A 25699-nucleotide genomic window follows, 5' to 3' on the forward strand; every position below is an offset into this window, starting at 1 on the left:
AAAAGTGATGCGATATGGGGGATGTTAGAGGGGAGGGAGTGGGTGTGGATTTGATCAAAACACCTTATATGCATGTATGAATTCTCAGTAAAGTTTTTTTTAAGAAGTTCTTTAATAAATCAGTAGAGAACAGAAACAATACAATATAGAAATAGCTAAGGGAGCCAGGCATGGTGGCAAACACCTGTAGTGCCAGGACTTGGGAGGCAGAGGCTGGTGGATCTCTGTGAGTTCAAGGCCAGCCTGGTCTACATAGTGAATTCAAGGTCAGCTGGGGCTACAAGGAGACTGTTTTTAAAAAGACCAAAAAAAGCTAATAAAAATCTAGTGTTGAGATGTAGAAACATACATGCACATGCACACACATGAACACACACACACACACACACACACACACACAAATGTTAGAAGTATAAACTAGTTCAGTTGTTGATTTTTGTTTGTTTTTGAGACAGGCTCAAGTATATCCCATGTTAGCCCCATAGCCAAGGGAACTTCTGGTCCTCCCTCATGGGTGCTGGGATTATAGGCCCACGGACCATGCCCTGTTTATGCAGTGCTGCAGACAGAAACCAGGGCTTCATGTTCAACAGAGCTACATCACCCAGCCTGGTTCAGTTCATTTTATTTTTTAAACATTATTTATTTATTTATTATTTATTGGCTGTATATATTTGTGTATGTACATACATGTGGAAGTCAGAGGACTTTGGGGAGTCAGTTCCTTTCTTCCACCATGTGGGTTCCAAGGACTGAACTCGGGTCATGAGCCTTGGCAAACAAGCACTTTACCCTCTGAGCTATCTTACCTGTCAGTCCCCTGGTCCGTTCTTATGGAAGAAAATGCAATATACTCTATCCAACATTTAAATATGTACACACTTTGACTTAGCTCAAACCTCAAAAACATTCTTTAAATGTCCACAAAAACAAGACTAGTTGAACTGTGGTATGCCCATTTTGGAGACTATTCTGTTGGCCGTTAACATGACTTTGTGGATACTGACACAAAATGACCATTAAGGCATCTTGCTAAGAAAACAAGGAAGCTTTATTTAGCATGTTTGCTTATTTATTTAGACAGGATCTCCCTATGTAGCCCTGTGTGACCCTAAAGCTCCTCCAAAAAGCTGGAGTTGATCCAGGGCAAGTGTGGGTGACTCGGAGCACACTGGGAAAAAGCCACCCCCATACTGAGCACGGGAAAATGATGAGTGAGACAGATGGGGGACGATGGATGGCGCGTGCATTTCAAATATGGAAAGGGAAAAGCCTACAAGAATCCATGCCTTTGTAAGTCACTCCCTCTCAAATGTCATGTAAATTACGCAAAATCCAAATAGAATGTCTTATGTGGGTTTGTCAATCTGCATCAGGACTGAGAAACCCTGAGTGGGGGCGGGTCTCCCAGCGAAAACAGAAAAATTTAGTAAAACACCCTGGCTGACCTGAAACTTTCTATGTAGTTCAGGCTGGCCTGGAACTTGTGGTAATTCTCCCATCTCTGCTTCCCAAGTATTGGGATTACAGGCATGTGACACTATACCTAGCTAAGCCCATTTGTTAATCAAAAATTAAGTACATTTTCTTATTTTATTTTTTAATATTTTATTTATTATTTTTATTTTATGTGTATGTGTGTATTGCCTGCATGTAGGTAAGTGCACCCTGTCATGCAATGCCGGCAGAGGACAGAAGAGGCTGTCGGATCCTCTGGAGTTAGAATTACGGACAGTTGTTAGCTGCCATGTGGGTGCTTGGGATTTGAACCCGGGTCTTCTGCAAGAACAGCCAGTGTTCTTAACTGCTGAGCCATCTCTCCAGCCCCCAGATTTTCTCTTTTTTTAGGTAGAGGGTCCTCTCCTCTCCATGAACTGTAAACAGTCTTTCATTTTTCCTTTGATCTATATAGTTGGTTTATTGATTAAGTAGCTAAATAAATAATATGTACACATTATACATTTATATTAAGTCTGGATAACTTTTCACATTGCCGTGACAAAATGGAGCATCACATTAGCAGTTTTTAATGTAAACATATTGTGAAATAAATAATAGTAACCTCTTAAAAAAAATCCCATGTTCTGTGATAATGGTCATTATTCCTTCTTCGAGCCTTTCTTTCTGTACAGTCCAATGTTAAGCTTTCTCAGTAGATGGCACTAGAGGAACACTGCACAGAACATGTGGTCTTGAGTGCCTTCCTGCTGAGGCCAGCAAAGGCTATCAGTCAGCAGTGAGGGTGAGAACACCTGGTGGTGCTCAGCCCCAGTCATGCCCACATCTGAAAAACCCTGTCTAGGCCCCTTTTCAAGGCTTTCAGCAAAGACATTGTATTTCAAACTCCCTGCCCACACCAGGCCACCAGTTGCTCTGCACATCTAGATGCCTAGCTGATGGAGTGTGCCAGACTTTTTGTTGTTGTAATAAATACCTGAGAGACACTTAAAGGAGGAAAGATTTACTCTGGCTCACAGTATCAAAGGCTTCTGTCTAAGATCAGATTTGGGGCCCGAGACAAAGCAGAACATCATAATGGCAAGAGCATGTCGTAATGGCTGCTCACTTCATGATGGCCAGGAAGCAGGGCGAAGAGAAAGGAGGAGGCTGGGGGATAGGGTATGCCTCTAGTGACCCACTTCCTACAAGTGGGCCCCATTCTACAGTTCTAATTTTGAATCAATCAGTGTATGAAACCATTGATTAGGTTAGAACCCCCATGGTCTGTTTCCCAAAAACCCATCAGCTGGCAACCAAGCCCCCAATATATAGCTTGTAGGGAATATTTCATATTCAAACCATAATACCTAAGATATTTGACAAGGCAATTATAGTACTAAGTAGAAATCAGACACCCTTAAGAGAATGTGGTTCTATCTTGGGCTTTGAATCAGAAACCATTACAAGGTATTGTCTCCTCCAAAGTCACAATGCATGAGACCTGGAATCAGGGTAGAAGTGAGAGTGGCTCTCCTCACTATTACACTTAGGAACTATCTTATAAAAATTTTGCTTTTCGTCCCAGGAATTTTGTGATCTGTTGCCTTGCAAAGTTGAGTCTCCAAGGGGCAAATGCTTTACCAGGAGACACAACAATGAATTTGCTGAATTGGAAGGTAAGAATGGCACCTTGCCATCTTAGACTGTTATGCCACTGAGCTAACAGGCATAAAAAATGAGATTTACCAGCTAAAGAGGTTATTCTGCTTAAAGAGGAATTAAGTTGGTGCTATATAATGGGGACAAGGAGGATTATGCCCCAAATTCAGAGAATCCTCTAAGGCTTCTCTTAATATTTCCATGTCCAACAGTAAAAATAAATGAAAATCAGGAACCAGAAGAAAAAAAGGCAACGTGACTGAGGAATGAAGACTTGAGTTGCCCTCCTAAGTGAGGAACCCAGGGCAAAGGATAGGCTAAGGGCAAGGAAATGGGCTATGCAGTTGTAGCTGGAAGTTGTAGGTATCAACTATGACCTTATGACCAGTTACAAAAATGAGACTGGAGTCACTTTACACATTTTCTCTACACTTGTGTATTTATGAATATACTAGCCTGCTAATTATTCATTAACTTTGCAATTCATTTTTTGGATAATAAAATATTCAGTGTGACCATGACTCAATCTGAAGAGTAATTAATAAAGAATATGATGACTTAAAGCCAAAGGTCTTAGTTTGGGAAAGAATAGTATTTTTTTTTCTCTTAAGGATAGCAATATCTTGTTCCACACCTGACCTAAGAAATGTAGAGTTGTGTGCCAGGTGTGGTGGTGTATGCCTTTAATCCCAGCACTAGGGAGGTGGAAGCAGGTGGATCTATGTGAGATGTAGGCCAGTCAGGTCTACATAGTGAGTTCCAGACCAACTGGGGCTACAGGGAGAACCTGTCTCAAAAACAACCCCCCCCAAAAAAATGAAGAGATGGCTCAGTGGTTAAGAGCACTGGCTACTGAACCCAGGTTGTTCCCAGCACCTACATGGCAGCTAACAACCATCATTAACTCCAGTTCCAGGGGATCCAATGCCCTCTTCAGGCCTCTGAGGGCACTGCATTCACATGGAACACATACATGCAGGCAAAACACTCATATAAATAAAATAAAAATGATCTTAAATCTTTTTAACTGATTTTTTTTTTAATTTTTATTATTTTTATTTCATGGGTATGCATGTATTGCCTGCATGTAGGTAAGTGCACCCATGTGGTGCAATGCCCACGGAGGACAGAAGAGGCTGTCAGATCCCCTGGAACTGGAGTTACAGACAGCTGTTAGCTGGCATGTGGGTGCTAAGCCATCTCTCCAGCCCCTTAAATCTTTTTTTTTTAAGAGTGCTTACTGCTCTTATGAAGGACCCAGGTTCGAATTCCAGCATTAGGCAGTTCAAAACTACTCCAGTTTCAAGGAATCCAATGCCCTCTGACCTCTGTAGGCACCTGCACACACTTAGTACACAGAATCTCAAGCAGGCATACACATACACATAGACAAAAATAGAAATAAACAAGAGTCAGATATGATGGAGCATGCCTTTAATTCCAACTTTGGAGGCAGAGGCAGGCAGATCTTTGTGAGATGGAGGCCAGTCTAGTCTACACAGTGAGTTCCAGGCCAGCTGGGGCTACAGGGAGACCCTGTCTCAAAAAAAAAAAAATTGGGGCTAGAGAGATAGCTCACCAGTTAAGAGCACTGGTTGCTCAGTTCTCATTACTCACATGGTGGCTAACAGCCATCAGTAACTCTAGTTCCAAGTGATCCTATGCCCTTGTCTGACCTCCACAGGCATTGAAATACACAGGTGCACTTACAGTACACACAGGCAATATACTTATATACTTTAAAAACAAAATAAAGCTGATCATGGTGGTGCACACCTTTAATCCCAGCACTCGGGAGGCAGAGGCAGGTGGATCTCTGTGAGTTCAAGGCCAGCCTGGTCCACATAGTGAGTTCTAGGACAGCTGGGGCTACAGGGAGACCCTGTCTCAAAAAGACCAAAAAAAAAAAAAAATGTTTAAAGGACCAATAATTAAATAAAAAGAAAATTTTTTTTTTTTTTTTTTTTTTTTTGTCTTTTTGAAGCAGGGTCTCCCTGTAGCCCCAGCTGTCCTGGAACTCACTATGTGGACCAGGTTGACCATGAACTCAGAGATCCGCCTGCCTCTGCTTCCCAAGTGGTGGAACTACAGGCGTGCACCACCACACCTGGCTAGACATTTTAAAAAATGTATAATTGTTTGTTATTGTAAAGAAATTCAAATGTGAAGAAGGCTACATGTGAGAGCTGAGCAGTCAAAGGAAGGCTCTGCCTATTACCAATTTCCTCTGCTCTAAATTCACCCTTCAATACATGCTCTGCAGTGAGCTGGATGCTAAGCTTTGTCAGCACAGAGTGCTCTAGGAGCACTGCGGGAAGCGGGGTGCTCCAAATGTTTCTAGCAGTTGCACAGTATACAAGAATTGGTTTGAGGATGCCTGGTGATTTGCCTTAGTCATATACCCACCACACACAGTAAAATTTAAAGACCACTGACATTACTTTTTACCATCCCTGCCCCAAAGTGCTCTCTGAGATTTCAAGCATATTCAAATCTCCTTTTCTAACAAAACAAGGCCTGTGTGGTGGCCATACCTGTAATCCCATCATCTGAGAGGTTAAGGCAGTAAAATTGAGAGTTAAGAACTAGCCTGAGCTACATAGCAAGACCCTGCCTCAAAAAAACAAACTTAACTTATGCCATAGATTCTTCTTTCTTCATCTCCCTGTCTAACCCTGGCCTGTACTTGCTTCCCTTTTTTCCCTCACTTTGGTTTGACCACTCTGTCTTCAGTGATACTTTTCACTGCAATGGACATACCTTTTGCCTGTAACTGACTTGACTCCCTGAGTATTGATCAGAGTTAATTCACAAGTTACTGAAAAAGCAGAAACCACCCTTCTGGGCATAGATGGGTCTCACATGAGCCACTGGTGGCCAAGTATGTAGACTTGCCAGAAATTGGGAGTAGCACTGTGAGCAGGAGACCTGAGACATATAGATGCAGAGAGGCACAGGATGGTAGACACCAGCCCAGACCAAGGCTGCAATGCAGGTCAGTGATGGTCTTTAAATTTTTCTTGCAGCAAAGAAACATTTACATGCTTCTTAAAATATAACCTAAAGGCTGGGTGTGGTGGCACATGCCTTTAATCCTAGCACTCATGAGGCAGAGGCAGGCAGATTTCTTTATTTTTTTTAAATTTTATGAGTGTATTGCCTGCATGTGTGTAAGTGCAGTCATGTTGTGCAATGCCCTTGGAGGTGAGAAGAGGGTGTCAGATCCCTGGAACTGGAGTTATGGATGGTATTTAGCTGCCATGAGGGTGCTGGAAACCCAACCCCATCCTCTGCAAAACCAGGTAGTGTTAACCACTGAACTATCTCTCTAGCACCAAGCAGGCAGACCTCTGTAAGTTCAAGGCTGGTCTTCATAATGGGACCCTGTCTCAAACCACCACCCCCTACCACCAAAATAAATAAATAAGACTGAATTACCAAGCCTCACCCCTGGTATAATGGTGTGGATCTAGCCTAGGGTTCTGAATTTTGCCTGCAAATCCAGTGATCCTAAGTTAGGGGCCCTAGAGAAACACTGGCTTAGGGGAGGTAGGGTATGGGACTAGCCTAGCATATGGTTTCTGAGAAGGCAGGAGACAGGAACATGGTTATAAAGGGGCACATTTCTTCAGTGGGTCAGGAAAAAGCAAGTTTGGGTAGAAGCCCAGGTCTTTTCACACAAGGACGTCTAATTCTCTGGGAGGCATAAGGTGAAATCGCATGGTGGGAGAAAGGGGCAAGGAGACTACAATTTTCAATGTTTCCGAAGTTCATGACTACATCATCATGCAATCTTTGACACGTTGAGCCTTATGGTGAATGTGGGATGACTACAAAACAAGATTGTAGGAGGCTAGTTAAAGTTGTGAGCATGGACTCAGTACAGTAGTTGGGACTTCCCAACCTGCCCAGTGTGTGACCCTCATGGTAGCACTCTGCAGCCTTGGTACAGGTACAGAACTGGTAAAGACTAAAACATAGGGAGTGGTTCTACATCAGCCACAGGAAAAGGAGTAAGAGTGTTAGAGAACAGAAAGAACGAAAGTGAAGTGATTAATTGCAGCTTTCCTTCGAGCTAGACAGGGAAAAATGTTTATAGAAGAGGGTTCTATGCACTTGAGAGGAGTTCAGAGCTGTCTGAACTTAATACTCCAGAGAAGAGCAAGCAGTTCTGGATGTGCACTGGGGTAGAATGGGACCTAGGCAAAGAGGAGCAGGGGTGGCTATAATCACTTGAATAGAAATTGCCTAACTATGAAGCTAAGAGGGTCTTTAAGTTGCCCTAGAAAGTAGCAAGCATTGGAATGCACAGGAAACCATTGGGCTAAAACCTCTAAACAATTAGAATGTGGTCCAGGAGCTCATTAGCAACATAGACTATGAGGGAAGAAGGGAGGGCCAGGCATAAAGGAACTAAAGGGCACACAGGAGTTAAGAGTCGGAGTGAAAAGCAACAATGGATGGATCATTCTCAAAGTCTTAAGATAACCTTCTCAGTAACTCATGCTGTGTCTTGTGGGTGGCATGGGCTATAGATGGGCAGATTGAAGGGCAGCCTCTCCAAAATCCTAAGCCTAAAGCTGAAATTTCTATTTCTGGGACCTGAGAATGGAGGACAAAGATGTAGCTAGCCTTCTCTATTGAGGATATGGGCTATCCTCATGAAACCTACACCCTCAGATTTCTCTGAGAGGCTGCTCTTCCTGCTGCCCTTCATTCTGCCCATCTATACCTCATGCCACCTCCTGAAGGATGGATAAGCAAAATGTAATTGTGTACATACAATGACGTATCTTTCAGACTTAAAAAATAAAAACATTTGATACATGCTATAACACTAGTTAATTCTTGATGACACTATATTAAGTTAAATAAGCCAGTCATAAAATTACAAATGCTAGAGTTGTACGAGGTACTAAGAACAGTCAAATCCAGAGAAATGGGGAGTAAATGTTTCATGCACTGCATGTAGGTACAGAATTTCAATTCTGTCAGATGAAAAAATTTAACTTGGTTTCACAACACTGTAAATATAACATTATTAAACAGTAATCCAAAAGTGGCTAAGAAGGGCTAGGGATGTAGCTGAGTTGGTAGAATGCTTGCCTAGCATGCAGAAAGTCTAAGGTTGGAACCCTAGCACTACATTAACCAGACACAATGGCACATGCCTGTATTCCTAGCACTTGGGAGGTATAGGCAAGAGGATGAGAAGTTCAAGGTCATCTTGGGCTACATGAGATCCCCTCTCAATAAAACACAATGGGCTCCAGGTTGTGGAGGACTTAGCTGTCTCGCACTTGAGCCCCCTCACTTCCCTACACCCCCTTCTCCCAAAGCCACCTTCAACAGGCCATTTCCACCAAGGAAAAGGAATAATATCATGTCTGCTATCCAGAACCTCCACTCTTTCAACTCCTTTGCTGATGCAAGTAAGGGTAATGACCTGCTTCCTGCTGGCAGTGAGGGTTATATCCATAGAAGAATTCAACAGAAAAATGGCAAGAAGACCCTCACTACTGTTCAAGGGATCACTGGTGATTACAATAAAAAGAAACTTGTGAATGCATTTAAGAAGAAATTTGTCTGTAATGTTATGGAGAAGTGATTCAGCTAGAGATAACCAGTTCAAGAACATAAGTGAGTTCCTGACAGAGACAGGACTGGCTAAGGACAATTAGCTGAAGGCTCATGGGTTTTAAGTGCTTATAGCTCTCTGAACCTGAACCTTAAGTGAGGATTTCCTTGCAATGAGTAGAATTTCCCTTCTGTCCCTTGTCACAAGTTTAAAATCTCACAGCTTGTATAATGTAACCATTTGGAGTCTGCTTTTACCATCATGCAGTAACTGGGGGGGACGGGGGGGGAACCACAATGTTTAAAAAATTCAAGAAGTGCTGGGCATAGTGACACAAGCCGTTAATCTCAGTACTTGGGAGGCAGAGGCAGGTGGATCTTTGTGAGTTCAAGGCCAGCATGATCTACATAGTGAGTTCCAGGACAGCTGGGGCTACAGGGAGCCCCTTTCTCAAAAAGACCAAAAAAAAAAAAAAATTTTTTTTTAAATTTAAAGAGCAAAACAAAACACAACTACAGAATTAAAAAAATCTCCTTCCCTTGTAAGAATCATTTCAGAGGTATATAAAATTAGCATCACTCTTCTTTCTTTTACAAAATGAGAGTATTTCTAAAGAGTCTGAAACTCAGTGTGTTAAAAAGCAAGTTCATAGGACTGGGGCAACAGCTCATTCCATTCAATAAAGTGCTTGCCACACAAACATAAGAACTTGGGTTTGATGCCCAGCACCCATGCAAAGAGCCAGGCATGATGGCACATGCTTATTATACCAGTGCTGGGAAGGTAGATCCTTGGAGCTTGCTGCCCAACAAGCCTAACCTAATCAGCAAGCCCTAGGTCCCAGTGAGAGATCTTGTCTCAAAAAAAATGAGATGAACAGCTCCTGAAGAACAGCATCTAAGGCCTCTGCACAGGCACAAACCCTTGCCCCTGCACACTCCTCCTCTGCCAAACTAATTTTTCCTTTTTTCATGATTTGAAGCCAAGAATCCAAGTCATCCTTGATTCCTTGCTTTTCTTCCTCCCCATCAAGTGCAACCATTATAACTGCCTTTTGTTATAGTAATTCTTATAGTGACTAGGATCAAATAACCATTAAGTTCTAATCCACTGTTTCATCTACTGCCTGTAAGCCCTATGAGGGTCAACAGGCAGGGTCCACATCTGTTTTATTGTGCAACACATACTGGGATGAACTCAAGCTGCATTTTTAGGATTAAAATGTCTAAACTTCTAGAATCCCTTAAGAACTAGTTACCGCTTCCTCTCTTTACCTTCTTAAATTCAGCAAGTTCTTGAGAACACTACTTTCAACGTAAAAGAATCCTGTCCTGCAGAACAGACTCAAACTGAAATGTCTTCTGTTTATCATGATGCCTACTACATGTGCTTGTGATGCTTAAGCAAGTAAATGCAACATAATTAGCATAGTGTCTAGCACATTAGAGAGTCTCAATATTTGTTAGCAACTTAGAACTTAGCTATCCACAACAAAGCTTATACTCCTAATCATTACTAGGGTACAACACAGGTAGAGGGAAGTTAGGCACTGAAGTCTGGGTCTACGACACACACTCAATAAACATCTTTTGAAACTTTCTAAAGAGCTCAGTGATGATGAGGTCATTGCCTTCTGTTCTCTAATTTTACAAGCCTGGGCAGGCAACAGATATTCCGAAAAGTGATTAAGAGCACTGGCTGCTCTTGCGGAGGATCCAGGTTCAGATCCCAGCACCTACATGGTGACTAACAACTGTAACTCCTGCTTCTGGCCTCTGTAAAGCATTGCACGAATGTGGTGTCCTTACACATGTGCAGGCAAAATACTCATAAATATAAATAAATCCAAAAATTTTAAAAAATAATGGTTATTAATATTTTAGTTATTCTACTAATTTTTAAAAAATAGTTTACTTATTTTTATTTCATGTATATGACTGTATTGCCTGCATGTATGTGAGCGCACCCAAGTCATGCAATACCATGGCAGTCAGAAGAGGGCATAGGATTTCCTGGAATTGGCATTAAGGCCAGTTGATAGCCGCTATGTGGCTGCTAGGACTCCTCTGTAAGAGGAGTAACTATTTTTTGAGACAGGGTCTTATCTAGTCCAATCCAGCCTCCAACTTTTAATGTAGCCAAGATTGGTCTTGAACTCCTGATTTTCCTACCTCCACATCCCAAGTGCTGGGATTATGGGTGTGACATCACACACACACACACACACACACACACACAGACACACACACATAAAATAATATATTTTTTAAAGTTTGGATCTGAGAATGTGTAGTGAATGTTATAGAATTAGGAGAAAATCTCATTTTTTTTCTTGAATTATAATTGAGTGAATACCTGTTACTTTGAAACCCTGAAAACCTTGCTGAACTCTGTTTAAAGTGACATATCATGGACAAGTCAAACGCATATCTGGTAACCATGGCAACCCAGCCATAGGAACCAAAGTGTGAGATGTATGCAACTGTGTGATAAGGACTTATCCTGCATAGAGGGATATGGGCTGAACTAATCGACTAGGACCAGAACCTGGCACTTATGTCAGTACTCTGAAACTAGACCAGCAGAAACCACATAAAAGGACAAAGGACAAGCCTGCTCCCTGATGCTCACAGAGACCCCCACGTCTCGCGGACACCCGACTCTCTTGCCAATCATCTATCGATCCTGAGACGCTGAGCCACAACAGAACGTGATCCTGACCAAGCAGCGCCAGGACCCCAACCTGAACAGCGTCAACCAGGGCCGGGAGAGTGCACTGGATCACGGCTGAGCAGCTGAGCTTTTCCACGGAGGACTTTGGACTTGGACATTGGGCCCAGGCCCGGAGGTACTCCCCGAGAGCAGGGATCTCTGGAAGCTTCGGTAACCTGGTGACACCTGGTGCACTAGGCCCATTGGTCCAGACCTACTCTGACTCTCCACCTAAAGTGTGTTGTTTGTTGTTTGCAACTCTGTATTGCTTGAATTGTTCATTCAATATAAATTGTTGATTGCAACACAATACACGTGTGGAATCTCTTCTGTCCATTGCACCTGCCCCAGCTCTCCCGAGTAGCATTAACTTATGGGGAATGATTCTCTGAATCATTCCTCAGGACAGAATGGTATATAGTTTCACTAGCAGAAACAATGTCAACTATTGAACTAAGATGCGATGTCTTTGTGATCTTTAGGTACAATCAATATAACATTCTTTAATATTTTATTTATTATTTTATTTTATATGTATGAGTGTATCACCTGCAATTATGTAGATGCACCTGTGTCCTGCAATGCCCATGGAGTCAGATGCGGGCATCAGATCCCCTGGAACTGGAGTTACTGACAGTTTTTAGCCACCATGTGGGTGCTGGGAACTGAACCCCAATCCTCTGCAAGAACAGCCAGTGGTCTTAACTACTCAGTAATCTCTCCTGCCTCAATACAACATTCTTTACAGTTTTTATTGGGCAACTATTAGGTAGCAGGCACTATTCTAAAGTATGGGAGATAAATATTCTTAGCCCTCAAGGAGCTTGGCAAAAGAAACTTATACAAATATTGCCCTCGTGTGCCACATAACAGACTCTGACTGGACTCTGTAAAGCCCAAAGATTCAAGTGTAGGAAGAACAGGGAAGTCCTGAAGGCTGAGCAACAATTCTTCACTGATAAAGGGGAGAAAGAGCAATGCCCACAGAAGGGACTATGCAAACACAGAAAAGCCATGAAATTTCATAGTGTGATGGGGTCCTGTAGGCACCAGGAACACAAGATTTAAGGAGAGTGGTTGGAATTGAACTGGAACCTGCTCAGGGAAAGACAAATAGGGGTTGACCTGTAAGTAAGAGAAGCCAGAACGAAATGTGAATCTGGGTAGTCATGGTTACTGGTTCAGACTAGAAAAAGATTCACAGTTCAAGGTCCTTCAGCTCCCAAGAAAGAGTCGCCCTGAACTTGGAGGTCCTCATTTTGGTGCTCTAAGACTGAATGGCAATTCACCCCTTTCTCTCAGCTTTGGGCAGTAGTCACCCAGCCAGCTGGGGCGACCCCGCCCCCCTCCGAGAGCCCGGGTGGTCTGACTTCAGCAGCAGTTTCCGGCTGGAGACTAGCTGTCGCAGCCGGCGGCCTCCCTCAACGTAATCTGAGCATCCTTCCGGAGGCTGACAGACCTAGGTTTGGGGAGAGCTTCTGCGCTTGACTCAGTTTCCTTCTCTACAGCAGGGGAAGGACCAGCTTGCTGCCCAAAGGCGTAAAGTGGCAGACGCTCGGAAAGAGTCGCCCCCGGGCGGACACCAGCACCTATAGTGACGGAGGCGAACGCCGCCCGTTCCTTTTGGAGACTCGAGCCAGCAGTCTGCACCGTAAGCTGGGCAGTGGGCGGGAGGGTGGGACGGTGGGGCGGCTCACCGGTAAAAGGCAGAATCCCCGAGCGGATTCCAGTTCGCAGTGTAGCAATCCATGTCTGCTGCTAGCGGCGGCTAGATAGCGCTGAGACACCCACCTAGCGCAAGCTCCAGGCCCGCACTTCCGCTTCCGCCTGTCTGGGTCACGTGCCGAGGCCGCCATTGCGGCCATCACCACTGTGGGCAAAGTGCATTGGGTCGTCGTTCTGCCCCTGGCCTGTATTGGGCTTCGCACCCACCCGGGTGGGCCTCGTCCTAATTATTGCCCCCCGCGGCGGTCAGCTTCGCTGCCTTTCTGTCCCCTCAGGCTTTGGGGATCGCCCAGGGAGGGACATGGGTGACCGGAAGTGCGAGCCATGAGCGTCTCCGCCCGGAGCGCCTATGCTGGAAGGGTCGGCCTGGCCACCTCGACGCACGCATGGAGAGCGCTGGGCATCGAGCTGCGCACCAACGGCTAACCAGGGCACACGGGCTCTGCGGGGAGGGGTCTTTGCAGAACCGACTGTCGTCCAGGGGCGCGGGAACATGACGTTAGATCAGGAGCCTACTGCGGGCCAGGCGCTGGGTGTACAGGCCTGCCCTGCTGGCCGGTGAATCCCTGGAGCATCAAGACTCGGTAATTGGTGCGGGAGAGCGTGCGCATGCGCGGGGCAGCGGCTGACGCTTGGCAGGGCGCAAGGGAGTCGTGGGGTGCGAAGCGCTAGGGTGTAGGCCTATGGGCCGGGTCACTCTACCTCCCGTCCCGAATGAACCAAGGCTGGCGGTGCCATGGATTCCGTCATGCATCCCCACTCTTCTCACTATAACTCTGAGAGGTCAGGGCACATCTGTTATTCAGGGGTGGCCCCAGGACCTACCTACTTTGAGTCCTTGCCGTGTCTATTGGCTTAGTGGCCTCTCCCTGCAGTCCGTGTCAGTGGCAGCATGGTCTTCTGTCTGGAAAACGAGGTGCCGCACCGCCTGCTGCGAAGCGCTATGGTCCACTTCCAGGCCTCAGAAGTCCAGCAGCTGCTACACAACAAGTTCGTGGTCATCTTGGGGGACTCCAGTGAGTGACCCCTCTAGGAAGACACTTCATAGCCCCACATCTGCAGCTTCTTCTTTGTGTCTACATCCGAAGTCTTCATTTCATACTTAGTTGCCTACTCGGTTTTAGTCCACTAGACTGCTTTTTTTTCCTCTTCCGTACATAGCCTTCACAGGTGTCCTGACATATCATTTGTGCGCTTTGATGCCGGTGCTTGTTTGACATCTTATATCTCACAGTTCTCCATAATTCTCCCATAAGGAGCGGTTGTGTTCTGTGTTTCCTGGGTGACTTGGCCAAGTTAATTCTTTCAGTTGTGGGTCATTATGTATAAATTAGAGGCAAGGGACGTAGCTATCAGAAACATAGGCAGTGCCAGGGCTTTTAAACCTCATCTTTTCTCTTGTAAGTCAGCATTCTATACATTACTGTTGGGCAGCCTGCCAAACCTAGGTAGAGGAAGGCCTTGACTTGGGAGAATGTGGGGGAAGGTCAAGTCTGCCCCAGCCTTAGGAACCCTGTCTCCCTGCAGTCCAGAGAGCTGTATATAAGGACCTGGTGCTTCTGCTCCAGAAAGACACACTTCTCACAGCTGCCCAATTGAAAGCTAAGGTGAGAGAAGCTTGGCAGCCATGCCAGTGTTGGGTGGGTGCAGACCCTGGCCTGTGAAGGATCACCTGCCTGGCATGGATCTGACCAGCGGGGTGGGGGTGGGTGGGCAGGGGGAGCTGAGCTTTGAACAGGATCAGCTGGTGGCTGGGGGCCAGCTGGGCGAGCTGCACAACGGGACACAGTACCGTGAGGTCCGTCAGTTCTGCTCGGGTTCTGGCCACCATCTTGTGCGCTTCTACTTCCTCACCCGTGTTTACTCGGAGTACCTTGAGGATGTCCTGGAGGAGCTGAAGTATGGACCTGCTCCTGACCTAGTCATCATCAACTCCTGCCTCTGGGATCTCTCCAGGTTCGGGCAAGGGAAAAGGGAAATGCTGGTTGGAGGTGGAGGTATGGCTCCACTCTTGGGCTCTTGCCCACCTATGATGTTACCCAGCAGGTATGGCCGCTGTTCAATGGAGAGGTATCGGGAGAACCTGGAACGAGTGTTTGTGCGCATGGACCAGGTTTTGCCAGACTCCTGTCTGCTGGTGTGGAACATGGCAATGCCTCTCGGGGAGCGTGTCACTGGGGGTTTCCTCCTGCCTGAGGTAAGTGACTCAGGCCCCTTTGGACAGGGAATAGGGTGGCAGGCTGGTAGATAGGGGACCCTCTTAGAGGATCCACTTTCTCAAATAGCTCCAGCCCCTGGCAGTCTCTCTGCGTCAGGATGTGGTTGAGGGGAACTTCTACAGTGCTACACTAGCTGGGGACCACTGTTTCGACGTCCTAGATCTCCACTTTCATTTTCGGCATGCTGTACGCCACCGTCATCGAGATGGTGTCCATTGGGACCAGCATGCACATCGCCACCTCTCACACCTGCTTCTGACCCATGTGGCCGATGCCTGGGGCGTGGAGCTGCCCAAACATAATCATCCCCCTGGTAAGCCCTGCCACAGAGGGGTGGGTAGTGATGCAGATAGGGATCTCAGAGCACAAGAATCAGAAACTGAATGGATCAGATACTGAGAATAGCAGTCCCATGAAGAACTTCTGTGGCTCCTCAGTGCTATTTGATATCTTGGGAATGGTTAGATCACAGGAGCAACATTTTAGTACAAGTTCTAGTTCTTTAATCTAGCTGTACAGTCTGTTCTGTGTACTTGAATGACTGTATGCAAGCATTGATCACATAAGGCAGAGAGAGTGTCAAAAGACCTCACTCAGTAGATAAACAGGAGAGAAATGAGAATACTTCTAGGTAGTTCCAAGTACGGGTGGTGGGAGACAGAAATGGAGGAAGAGTAGTCCAGGTAGAGGCAAGAAAGCTCATCAGCCGAAAGGGTGAGATGCACAGTCAGCTGGCAGAGATGCACAGTCAGCTGGCAGGTTAATGAACAGAGACATAATGTAACCTATAGTGCCTTTGCATGTTAGTCTCATAGTAACAAGCTTAGTAGACAACGTCTCATGAGCACCTCAACTCTGCCTCAGGGTCCCAGTATCTCTGGTCCCAGCTTAGTGCAGTTCTCCACTGGCATCATCCTAGTCACTGCTGTAGGATCTGAGAGTTCCACTCATTGCATCCCAGCTGAGATGTTCTCTGATATGGATCATTTGTTTCCTTGTTAATTTCTCAATCCCTGCCTGCCCACAAAGGGAGCATCATGGCTTATTTCCACATCTGCATCATGTACCAAAAGGGCAAGTATCCTGCCTCACTTATTGATTATTCATCCCCTTCAGCCCATTGCCAACGCAATTGTTCTGTACATAGTGCTAAGAGTGTAGTGTTTGTTGAATTGGAAGCATTAGTCATGCTCGTCACTGCTGCAATAGTAGAAGGTTTAGAGAACACAGAGAGGCCAGGATATCATAGAGACAAACTGCCAGGACTTGGTAGTTAGGAAGTGGAACATCAGGAAGATGGATTAGGATTTGGATTATGTACTGGTTCCAGTCCCTTGTTTGTTTTGTTCTGTTCTGGGTTTTTTAAGATTTTATTTATTATTTTTATTTTATGTGTATGAATGTATTGCCTGCATGTATGCAAGTGCACCCATGTCATGCAATGCGAGGGCATTGGATCCCCTGGAACTGGAATTACAGATGGTTGTTAGCTACCATGTGGGTGCTGGGAACTGAATTTAGGTCCTCTGCAAGAGCAGCTAGTGCTTTTAACCAACTGCTGAGCCGTCACTCCAGCCCCTCTGGTCTGTTTTTAATGAGAGAATTGGTCCCCAGTTTAAAAAAGGAACATTTTAAAAGTTGTGAGGCTAGTTTGTGGTGGCTCATGGCTTCTGAATCCAATGAAAAACTATGGAGCCAGGAATGATGACACATGCCTGTAATCCCAGTACTCAGGAGGCGAAGGCATAGACAGAGACAGACAAATCTATGAATTTGGGGCTAGCCTGGTGTGTATAGTGAGTTGTAGGCCAGCTAGGGCTACAGAGTAAGAACCTGTCTTAAAAAGAAACCGACTAACTTATGGAAACAGCTGGAGATATAGTTCAGTTAGTAGGAAGTTGGTAACACACATGAAGCTTTGGGTTCAGTGTCCAGCACTGCATACAACCAGGCATGTTGAAGATGAGTATGTGAGTTTGATTCAGCAGATCTGTTTGCGGTACTGTGGAAACAGACACTTGGAGTCAGCAGTCCCCTGCAGAGATGGAAAATGAAGGGCATGAGTATAAACCCTGGAGACAGCTGAGCAATGCTCACTTTTTGAATTGGCAGGAAAGAGGTTGATGGGGAAACAAAAGGACTTGAGAATAGAGAGGTGCTTTCAGGGAAGACAGGCTCGATTGGTGATGTCATGTGACTGCTGGAAAGTAAAGACTTTGTTAAGTTTGTAGGAAAGCACTAAAGTCATGAAGTGGGGTCAAAAGAGGCAGTAAACAGTTGATGAAGGATGAAAATGTGGCAAAATATTCCTTGTGACAGTTTCTAAGGAAAAGACGAATGGGAGGAGGGAGAGCTGGATCTTTCTATTTGACTTTGGGGAGGACTTGTGGGGAGGCAAAAGCTAAAAGGTTCAGGAACTGGGCAAACAAAGGAAACAGGCTCAAAAGGGGGGGAACATGAGGTCAGAAAACAGGCAGATGTGAGTGGCAAAAAAAAAAAAAAAAAAAAAAAAAACCTTTGGGCTTGGCCTGAGGAAAAGAATGAGGAAGACTGGTAGACGTCACAGGCTGTTCTAGCTTCTGGCCCTATTCCCCAAGAGGATAGAGTTCTAGAAGTATGGGTAGCTAGCATTTGGCAGCTTGGCTTCCTAGGCCTACCTAAAACTGTCATCCCATTCCTAGACCCGTGGATTGAGGACTGGCCTGAGACGGATCATCCATTCCAGGGAAGCCATAGGCAGCCCCCAGACTTTGGGGAGCAGCTGGCCTTGCCCCCACCCCCACCCTCCCTTTTGTCCCCTCCCATGTCTTTTCCTTACCCACTTCTTCAGCCCTCACCACCTCCCTTGTTCCCACCTATGCCCCAGGATGCCCCCTTTTACCAAGGCCAGCCCTTTCAACCCTATGAATTCTTCAAATACAGTGCAGTGGAAGACTCCTCAATGCCACCCAACTTAGGTAGGTACCTCTGTAACTGCTGCTCACAACTTTCCCAGCCTCCCTTTGCATGTCTTCCAGCCCAGCTACCTGTGCTCACACGAGCTGAGAAGAGTTGGGTACAGTCTTTTGGGTTTGGTCACAGCAGTCCCTTGGTTTGGAATAGCATTTGTAGCCTTGTTAGTCTGCTCACCCATTGTCACAGTTACTGGTTTGGAGGTAGGGGGAAGTAGAACCCCCATTTTGCAGGTGGGAATGAAAACCCCGGGAAACTCACCCTGGAAGAGCAGAGCTGCCCGATTATTCTGATAACGACTGGTTCTTTTGTAGGATGTGGTCCTGGAGTGAACTTTGTGCCTGGCCCCCTGCCACCATCAGTACCTGGCCCTGTTTCCCATGGTCAGCACCGGGGCCCAGTGGTCCATCGGGGCATGCCACGTTGTATTCCTAACAACCCCTACCATGTGCCAAGGATGGGGGGAGCATGTAGACAGCGGCTCAGACACTCAGAGAGATTGATCCACACATACAAACTGGACAGACGGAGACATGCCCATTCAGGGACATGGCCTGGGTAGACTAGATCTTAGATTGGGGCTAGATGTGCCAATGGCCTGAGGGCCTGCCTGATACCCCAGCTGCTGGACCAGGGTGTTCTTGCCCATTGCTATTATCAATAAAGGCACGGAAGGACAGAGTGACATTCCTGTGTGAGGAGTGGGTCTTCCAAACCATGATCTTAAGGGTTCAGGAAGTTGTCTCTATGCCCTCTTCTATCTTGGGCTTTTGGCGCAAGCTGTTTAGAAATCACCAGATATAGTCTGATACTTGTTTCCACAAGAACTGAAAAAGATTCCCCAAGGGATCCTCTGTTGTCAGTAAGTCTTTAGGACTCGAACAAATCAAGGTCTGAGCTGAAATTGTCAGTATTTTATATGGGATTTTTGGGTCTGGCTAATTCTTAACCTATCCCTCCCAGTTGCTTATGGTCGTGTGTATATTCAGTATTCATCTACCTCTGGAGGTAGAAAGACACCTTATGTATTTTTGGCGCATAGCAGACATTCAGTAAGTTGTTAGAACTAAACAAGAAGTGCAGTTAGAATCCCATTATTTACTTGATAAGGCATGCAGTAGGAACAAAGCAAACACTGCAGCTTCTTAGTAGTTTAAGGAAAACAAAAGGAGCTGATGGAGAAGACATTCAAGGTTGGTGCAGGACAGGAGTGGTAGAGAAGCTGTGCTGTACTGCACACAGGGTACAACAGAGGCATAGGATCTTAGCTTTGAAGTATGGGGAGGGAAGGGCAGAAAAGTTAGAACATAAAGATCCATTAGATTAGAATTCGAATGGTTGGACAGCTGGACAGAATTCTTGCACTGATTTTCCCTTCTTGTTAATATAACTTTGAAAAAGGACATCTCACCCAAAAGGAAACAGAAAAGCAGATCAAAAAAAATGTTGATCTTGGTTACCAAATGGTGAGAGTCAGTGAGTTAATAACACTCTTTGGAGGAGCCAAAAGAGACTGCAAAGGTGCCCCATACAGTGCCCAAGACAAGTAAGTCTGACTTCCTTTCATATAATGAAAATTAGAAAGGGACAAAAATGAAAAGGCTTTCTTGGTTTATTTTTACAGGGATAAGAGTTTTTAATCATTTCCCTTATAGATTTTTTTTTTCCTTTTCATCATCAAAAACCCATCTTTGTGGGGCTGGAGAGATAGTGGTTAAGAGTACTGACTACTCTAGCAGAGGACCCAGGTTCCATTCCCAACACCCACATGGTGACTAACAACTGTCTATAACTCCAATTCCAAAGGATCTGATACCCTCTTCTGACCTCTGCAGGCATTGCACAACATGGATACACTTACATATACACAGAAAATATACTCATACACATAAAATAAAAATAATAAAATGTTTTCTAAAAAAAAATATCTTTGAAGGGACAAAAATGAAAAGGCTTTCTTGGTTTATTTTTACAGGGATAAGAGTTTTTAATCATTTCCCTTATAGATTTTTTTTTTCCTTTTCATCATCAAAAACCCATCTTTGTGGGGCTGGAGAGATAGTGGTTAAGAGTACTGACTACTCTAGCAGAGGACCCAGGTTCCATTCCCAACACCCACATGGTGACTAACAACTGTCTATAACTCCAATTCCAAAGGATCTGATACCCTCTTCTGACCTCTGCAGGCATTGCACAACATGGATACACTTACATATACACAGAAAATATACTCATACACATAAAATAAAAATAATAAAATGTTTTCTAAAAAAAAATATCTTTGCCGGGCATGGTGGCGCATGCCTTTAATCCCAGCACTCGGGAGGCAGAGGCAGGCAGATCTCTGTGACTTCAAGGCCAGCCTGGTCTACATAGTGAGTTCCAGGACAGCTGGGGCTACAGGGAGACCCTGTCTCAAAAAGGCCAAAAAAAAAACCATCTTTGTGAACAACATTTTTCTGCTGCATACAGTTTGCCCAGTTTGCATACAGTTTGTCCCTTGTCACTTTTAGCATTTTCTTCTCAAAACCGCTTTATTTACCCAGAACTGTTTGTGTTTCTGGGTCTCCAATGTCACTGGGCAAAAGTACATGTGAATTGATATGGGAAAAAGCTGTATGCCTTCCCAGCTTCACTGGGCCTTCTCTATTGCTGGCCATCCTGCTCTCCAAGAATCCTTTGTCACCTTTCCTACTGAACCTTCCCAAGGATTTTCTACTTGTTTCTTTAATTCTGAACTTGAGAATTCCCAATTCTGGAACTCCACTCTATAAGCAACTTTGAAACTGTTAATATACTCAGTGTCCTCTGCATCTGTCCTCTTTCCTAATTTTGACTCCATTGTGCTCTGTAACATTCAATGCCCCAACCCTTTTGTTGTTTTAATTTTCTTGCATCCCTTTAAAATTTCTCAAAATAAGTTAATCTTACATTTAAATTTTATGTTAAAAATGAAATTATTTTAGGTTGTCATATAAGCATGCAGTTCGAAACAGTTATTTATTTTATTTTTTACCTTATTACAGATTTTATTGAGTCCTAACTGGGAAACAGAAGACTTAAAAATAGCTTTATATATGACTAGGGACACAGAGGCAGGCAAATCTCTGTGAGTTTGAGGCCAGCTTGGTCTGCCTAGTGAGTTCCAGGCCAGCCAGGGCTGCACAGTGAGACTGTCTCAAAAAGCAAAACAAACAAAAGTAGCCTTACACATATCATCCTTTGTATTTAAATTATTTTCGGGACTTTGTTTTGAGATGCAAAAATAATTAAAATCTTCTGTTGCCCCAATATAAAGGCCCATTGGCTAGTTAATCAGAACTCAAATTTCATTGTCTCAAAAACCATTCATAATTGACCATTGACAGATCAATCAATGTGACAGTATTACACAGATTCTCACTCATGGAATCTTGTTTTTTAAAAGAATAGATCCAGTGCTTTGTATTCCATATCAACACATTTCTAAAAACAGTAAAAGGTACATGTGCACTTTAATGTTAGCCCTTATTCTCCAGGAAGAAAAATTATTTTTTAAAACTTTATTATTTTATATATATGATGGGGGAGGGGAGAAATGTTATGTGCCATAGCACACATGTGGAGGCCAGAGGATGAGTTTGTAGAGTCGGTTCTTTTACCTTTATGTGGGTTTCAAGGATCAAACTCAGGTTGTGCTTGTGCAGCAAGCACCTTTACTCACCTAACCATCTCTCTGGCCCAAAATTCTTTAAAGAAACATAAAACTGGTAGGTTTTTTTTTTCAAAGCATTTGATGTTAACTTGAAATTTCCCAATAACTGAATTGTTTGCCACCTATTGCATTGTCCAGTTTCTTGTAGAGACTGTATGTGCAACTCGGTGATGAAGTATATCTAGACGTGAAGCAGTGAGAGTGAAATAGTGCTTTTCCTCCTCACAAGGAAACAAACCCAATTCTTTTTTTAAAAACCTTGATTGAATGTGATTAACATATTTAAAGTGTACAATTTGGTAAGTATACATCTGTGAAACCATCACGATAACCAAACTGGGGCTGGAAAGGTGGCTTACAGTTAAGAGCACTGGCTGTTCTTGCAGAGAACCTGGGTTCAGTTCTTAGCATCCACAAGGCCGCTAACAACCATCCATAACTCCAGTTCCAGGGGATTCAGTGATCTCTTCTGGCCTCTGTGGGTGTTGCACGCATGTGGTGCATATACATACATGCAGACAAAACAGTCATACCCATAAAATAAAAATACTTTTTAATTTAAAAAGATAAACTTAAAAAAACATAATTGCTCCCCCATAGCTTCCTCATATTCTCCTGCTTCATTCCACAAACAACCATCAGTATTGATCTACTAGGATTTTTATGTAAGTAGAATCATTTGATAGACACTTTTTAATCTGGCTTTTTCATTCGGCCTAAATCATTCCAATCTTTAAATTGATGTGTGATATTGCATACTTGTAAAATATGTGTAACACCTGAGAGCTCTGAAGCTCTGCAAACGAAGCCACGTCAGTCCGAATTGGACTTTCCTGTGTGGTCCTCGTCCTACTGTGCTAGCAAGGATTCTCAGACAGTGGATGTGAAATTGCTGTTTTTAGTCAGCTTTAACTGGATCTTTAATTTTTTTAAGTGTGCATAGTGTATGTGTGTGATTGTATGTGTGTGGTGCACATGCATGAGTGTGTGTTGGAGAACAGAGGTCAATGTCAGGTGTCTTCCTTTATTGCTCTTCACCTGTTTTTTGAGTCTCTCACAGAATTCAGAGCTCACTGATGAGCTAAACTGGCTCCCCTCCCCTGACACAGCCCTAGGGAACCCTCCTGTCTCTGCCCCCACCCAACCCTCACCCCCACCCCATGGTGGGCTTACAAATGCATGTCACGAAATCAGGCTTTTACATAGGTGCTAGAGGTCCAAACACGCCCTCGTGCTTGCAAGGCAGGCTCTGTATCAACTAAACCATCTCCCCAGCCCTATTTAACTTTCCATACTTAGTTCACTAACAGTTTTGATCATGAATGGTGTCAAATGATAAAAAAAATTTTTTTCTACATCTATTGTGAAAACTGTGTTTTGTTGTGTTTATACACTGAATTACATTTTTGTTTCTTTCATTAAATCACTTTCATGTTTGTATATTAAGCTGGTTGATTGCTCGGAAAAAAAAGCATTCTGATTTTCTATTAATTGGCATATAATTCACATGTACATTTTACAGGTAAAATGCAAAAATCTTAAGTGTATGTCTCCATGAAATTTTACATGTGTGCATCTATGTATCCATCATTCAGGTCAAGATATAGAACTTTTTCATCATCCCAGAAAGTTCCACTATGCCCCCTTCTCTATCAATGCTGCCCCTAAAAGGTAATCACTATTTTGATGACTATCACCATACATTTATGCCTGTTTTTGAAATCACACAGAACAAAAATGGCCTTTTGTTTCTTGTTTCTTCCCAGAATACTTCTGTGAGGTATAGGGGTAGTATCTCATCAGATGTGAAGAAAATAATTTATCCACTCTCCTGTTGTTAGACCTTTGAATTGTTTCTAGATTTGGGCTAACAGGAACAAAGCATCTATGAATATTTTTGTTTGTTTGTTTTTCTCTTTTTGAAACAGGGTCTCCCTGTAGTCCCAGCTGGCCTGGAACTCACTTTGTAGACCAGGCTGGCCTTGAACTCATAGAGATCCACGTGTCTCTGCCTCTGCTGGGATTAAAGGCGTGCGCCACCATACCCAGCCGATGAATATTTTTTAAATGTTCAAATCTTGATGGACAGATGTACTCATTTCTCTTGGAATATAATTGTTGTGCCATTAAGTATGTAAATGCTCTGCTTTAGTAAATGCTGCCATAGGCTCCACAGTGCTTTTGCCACGTTACCTTCAATGTGCACTTTCCCAGCATCCCCCTAACTGGAGTCTCTGCCACGTTTCCTTCAATGTGCACTTTCCCAGCATCCCCCTAACTGGAGTCTCTGCCACATTACCTTCAATGTGCACTTTCCCAGCATCCCCCCAACTTGGAGTCTCTGCCAAGTTACCTTCAATGTGCACTTTCCCAGCATCCCCCCAACTTGGAGTCTCTGCCCTCTTGATTTAATCAAACATGGTGTTTGTATTTCTGTTGCTTATTTTTATTTTTGCTTACATGCATGATTTCTGAGAAGGAAATACCATCTTTATTATCAAATCTTTATGTCAAGCTATACAACTTATTTCCTTTTTACAGCCAGGAAAGCAAGTTTTAATTTTTCAAAAAGCTAATGTAGGGGCTGGAGAGATGGCTCAGCAGTTAAGAACACTGGTTGTTCTTGAAGGAGACCTGGGTTTGAATCCCAGCACCCACACGGCAGCTAACAACTGTCCGTAACTCCAGTCCTAGGGGATCCGACAGCCTCTTCTGTCTTCCCCAGGCATTGCATGACACGGGTGCACTTACCTGCACACAGGCAATACACTCATACACATAAAATAAAAATAATAAAATATTAAGAAAAAATTCTTTTAAAAAAAATCAAAAAGCTAATGTAGGGGCTGAAGATGGCTCAGTGGTTAAGAGCATTGACTGCTCTTGCAGAGGACCCAGGTTTGATTCCCAGCACCCACATGGCAGCTACGAACTGTCCTTAACTCCAGTTCCAGGGGAATCTGAAGCCCTCTTCTGACCTCCGTGGCATTGCACAACACAGGTGCACTCACATACATGCAGGCAAAACACTCATACACATAAAATAAAAATAATAAATAAGCCCAGCATGGTGGCGCACACCTTTAGTCCCAGCACTTGGGAGGCACAGGCAGGTGGATCTTTGTGAGTTCGAGGCCAGCCTGGTCTACATAGTGAGTTCGAGGACAGCTGGGGCTACAAGGAGACCCTGTCTCAAAAAAGACATAAATAAATAATAAATAAATATTTTTTTAAAAGCTAATGTAATTAACTGTATTATCAAACAAAAATACTGAAAAGCATATGGTCAATTTCTTAGATGTAAAAAAGGCATTTGACAAAATCCATTCTTAAAAGCGCTTAGCAATTACTATTAGAAGGAAATGTTCTCAACTTGATAAAAGACATATATGAACAGCTTCTAGCTAACATCGAACTTAATGATAAAAGAAACTGAATACTTCCCCCCCTAAGATCAGAAATTAGTAGGCCCACTTTCACCGTCTCTATTTAGCACCATACTGGAAGTCCTGTGCCACTGCAATAACAAGAAATAAAAGTAAAAGGTGTACAGATTAGAAAGCAAGAAGTAAAAATTTATTGGCAGTAACAGGATTATCTGCATACAAAATCCAATGGATGGGGCTGGAGAGATGGCTCAGCAGTTAAGAACACTGGTTGTTCTTGCAGAAGACCCAGGTTCAAATCCCAGCACTCACGTGGCAGCAACTGTCTGTAACT

General features: G+C 44.0%; 2 protein-coding genes and 1 pseudogene across 4 annotated transcripts in view; 2 read left to right on the plus strand and 1 right to left on the minus strand.

The window, feature by feature from the left end:
• The window catches only part of Vps16 (VPS16 core subunit of CORVET and HOPS complexes), a 24673-nt gene extending 11399 nt beyond the window's left edge, over positions 1-13274 (minus strand). Inside the window, exon 1 of the mRNA XM_008854491.2 lies at positions 13087-13274. Coding sequence (XP_008852713.1) covers positions 13087-13139 — 53 coding nt within the window. The 5' untranslated portion in view covers positions 13140-13274. The remainder of the gene's footprint in view (positions 1-13086) is intronic.
• LOC108491818 lies at positions 8483-8801 on the plus strand (annotated as a pseudogene).
• Positions 13275-13566: 292 nt separating the features above from the next.
• On the plus strand, positions 13567-18972 carry Pced1a (PC-esterase domain containing 1A). Of its 3 annotated transcripts, none has more exons than XM_008854489.3 (9): positions 13567-13698; positions 13974-14130; positions 14642-14721; positions 14832-15070; positions 15161-15311; positions 15400-15646; positions 16363-16407; positions 18015-18290; positions 18600-18972. In XM_008854489.3, the coding sequence occupies exons 2-9, from the start codon at positions 14007-14009 to the stop codon at positions 18845-18847; spliced, it is 1410 nt and encodes a 469-aa protein (XP_008852711.1). In that variant the 5' UTR covers positions 13567-13698; positions 13974-14006; the 3' UTR covers positions 18848-18972. The 3 variants fall into 3 exon arrangements, with proteins under 3 accessions (XP_008852711.1, XP_029412713.1, XP_008852712.1); XM_029556853.1 differs by having other exon boundaries at positions 13579-13698; positions 13990-14130; XM_008854490.3 differs by lacking the exon at positions 16363-16407 and having other exon boundaries at positions 13579-13698; positions 13990-14130.
• The last annotated feature ends 6727 nt before the right edge of the window (positions 18973-25699 follow it).

The sequence above is a fragment of the Nannospalax galili genome, unplaced genomic scaffold (assembly GCF_000622305.1).
Source record: "Nannospalax galili isolate Female #2095 unplaced genomic scaffold, S.galili_v1.0 scaffold707, whole genome shotgun sequence".
Classification (NCBI taxonomy): domain Eukaryota; kingdom Metazoa; phylum Chordata; class Mammalia; order Rodentia; family Spalacidae; genus Nannospalax; species Nannospalax galili.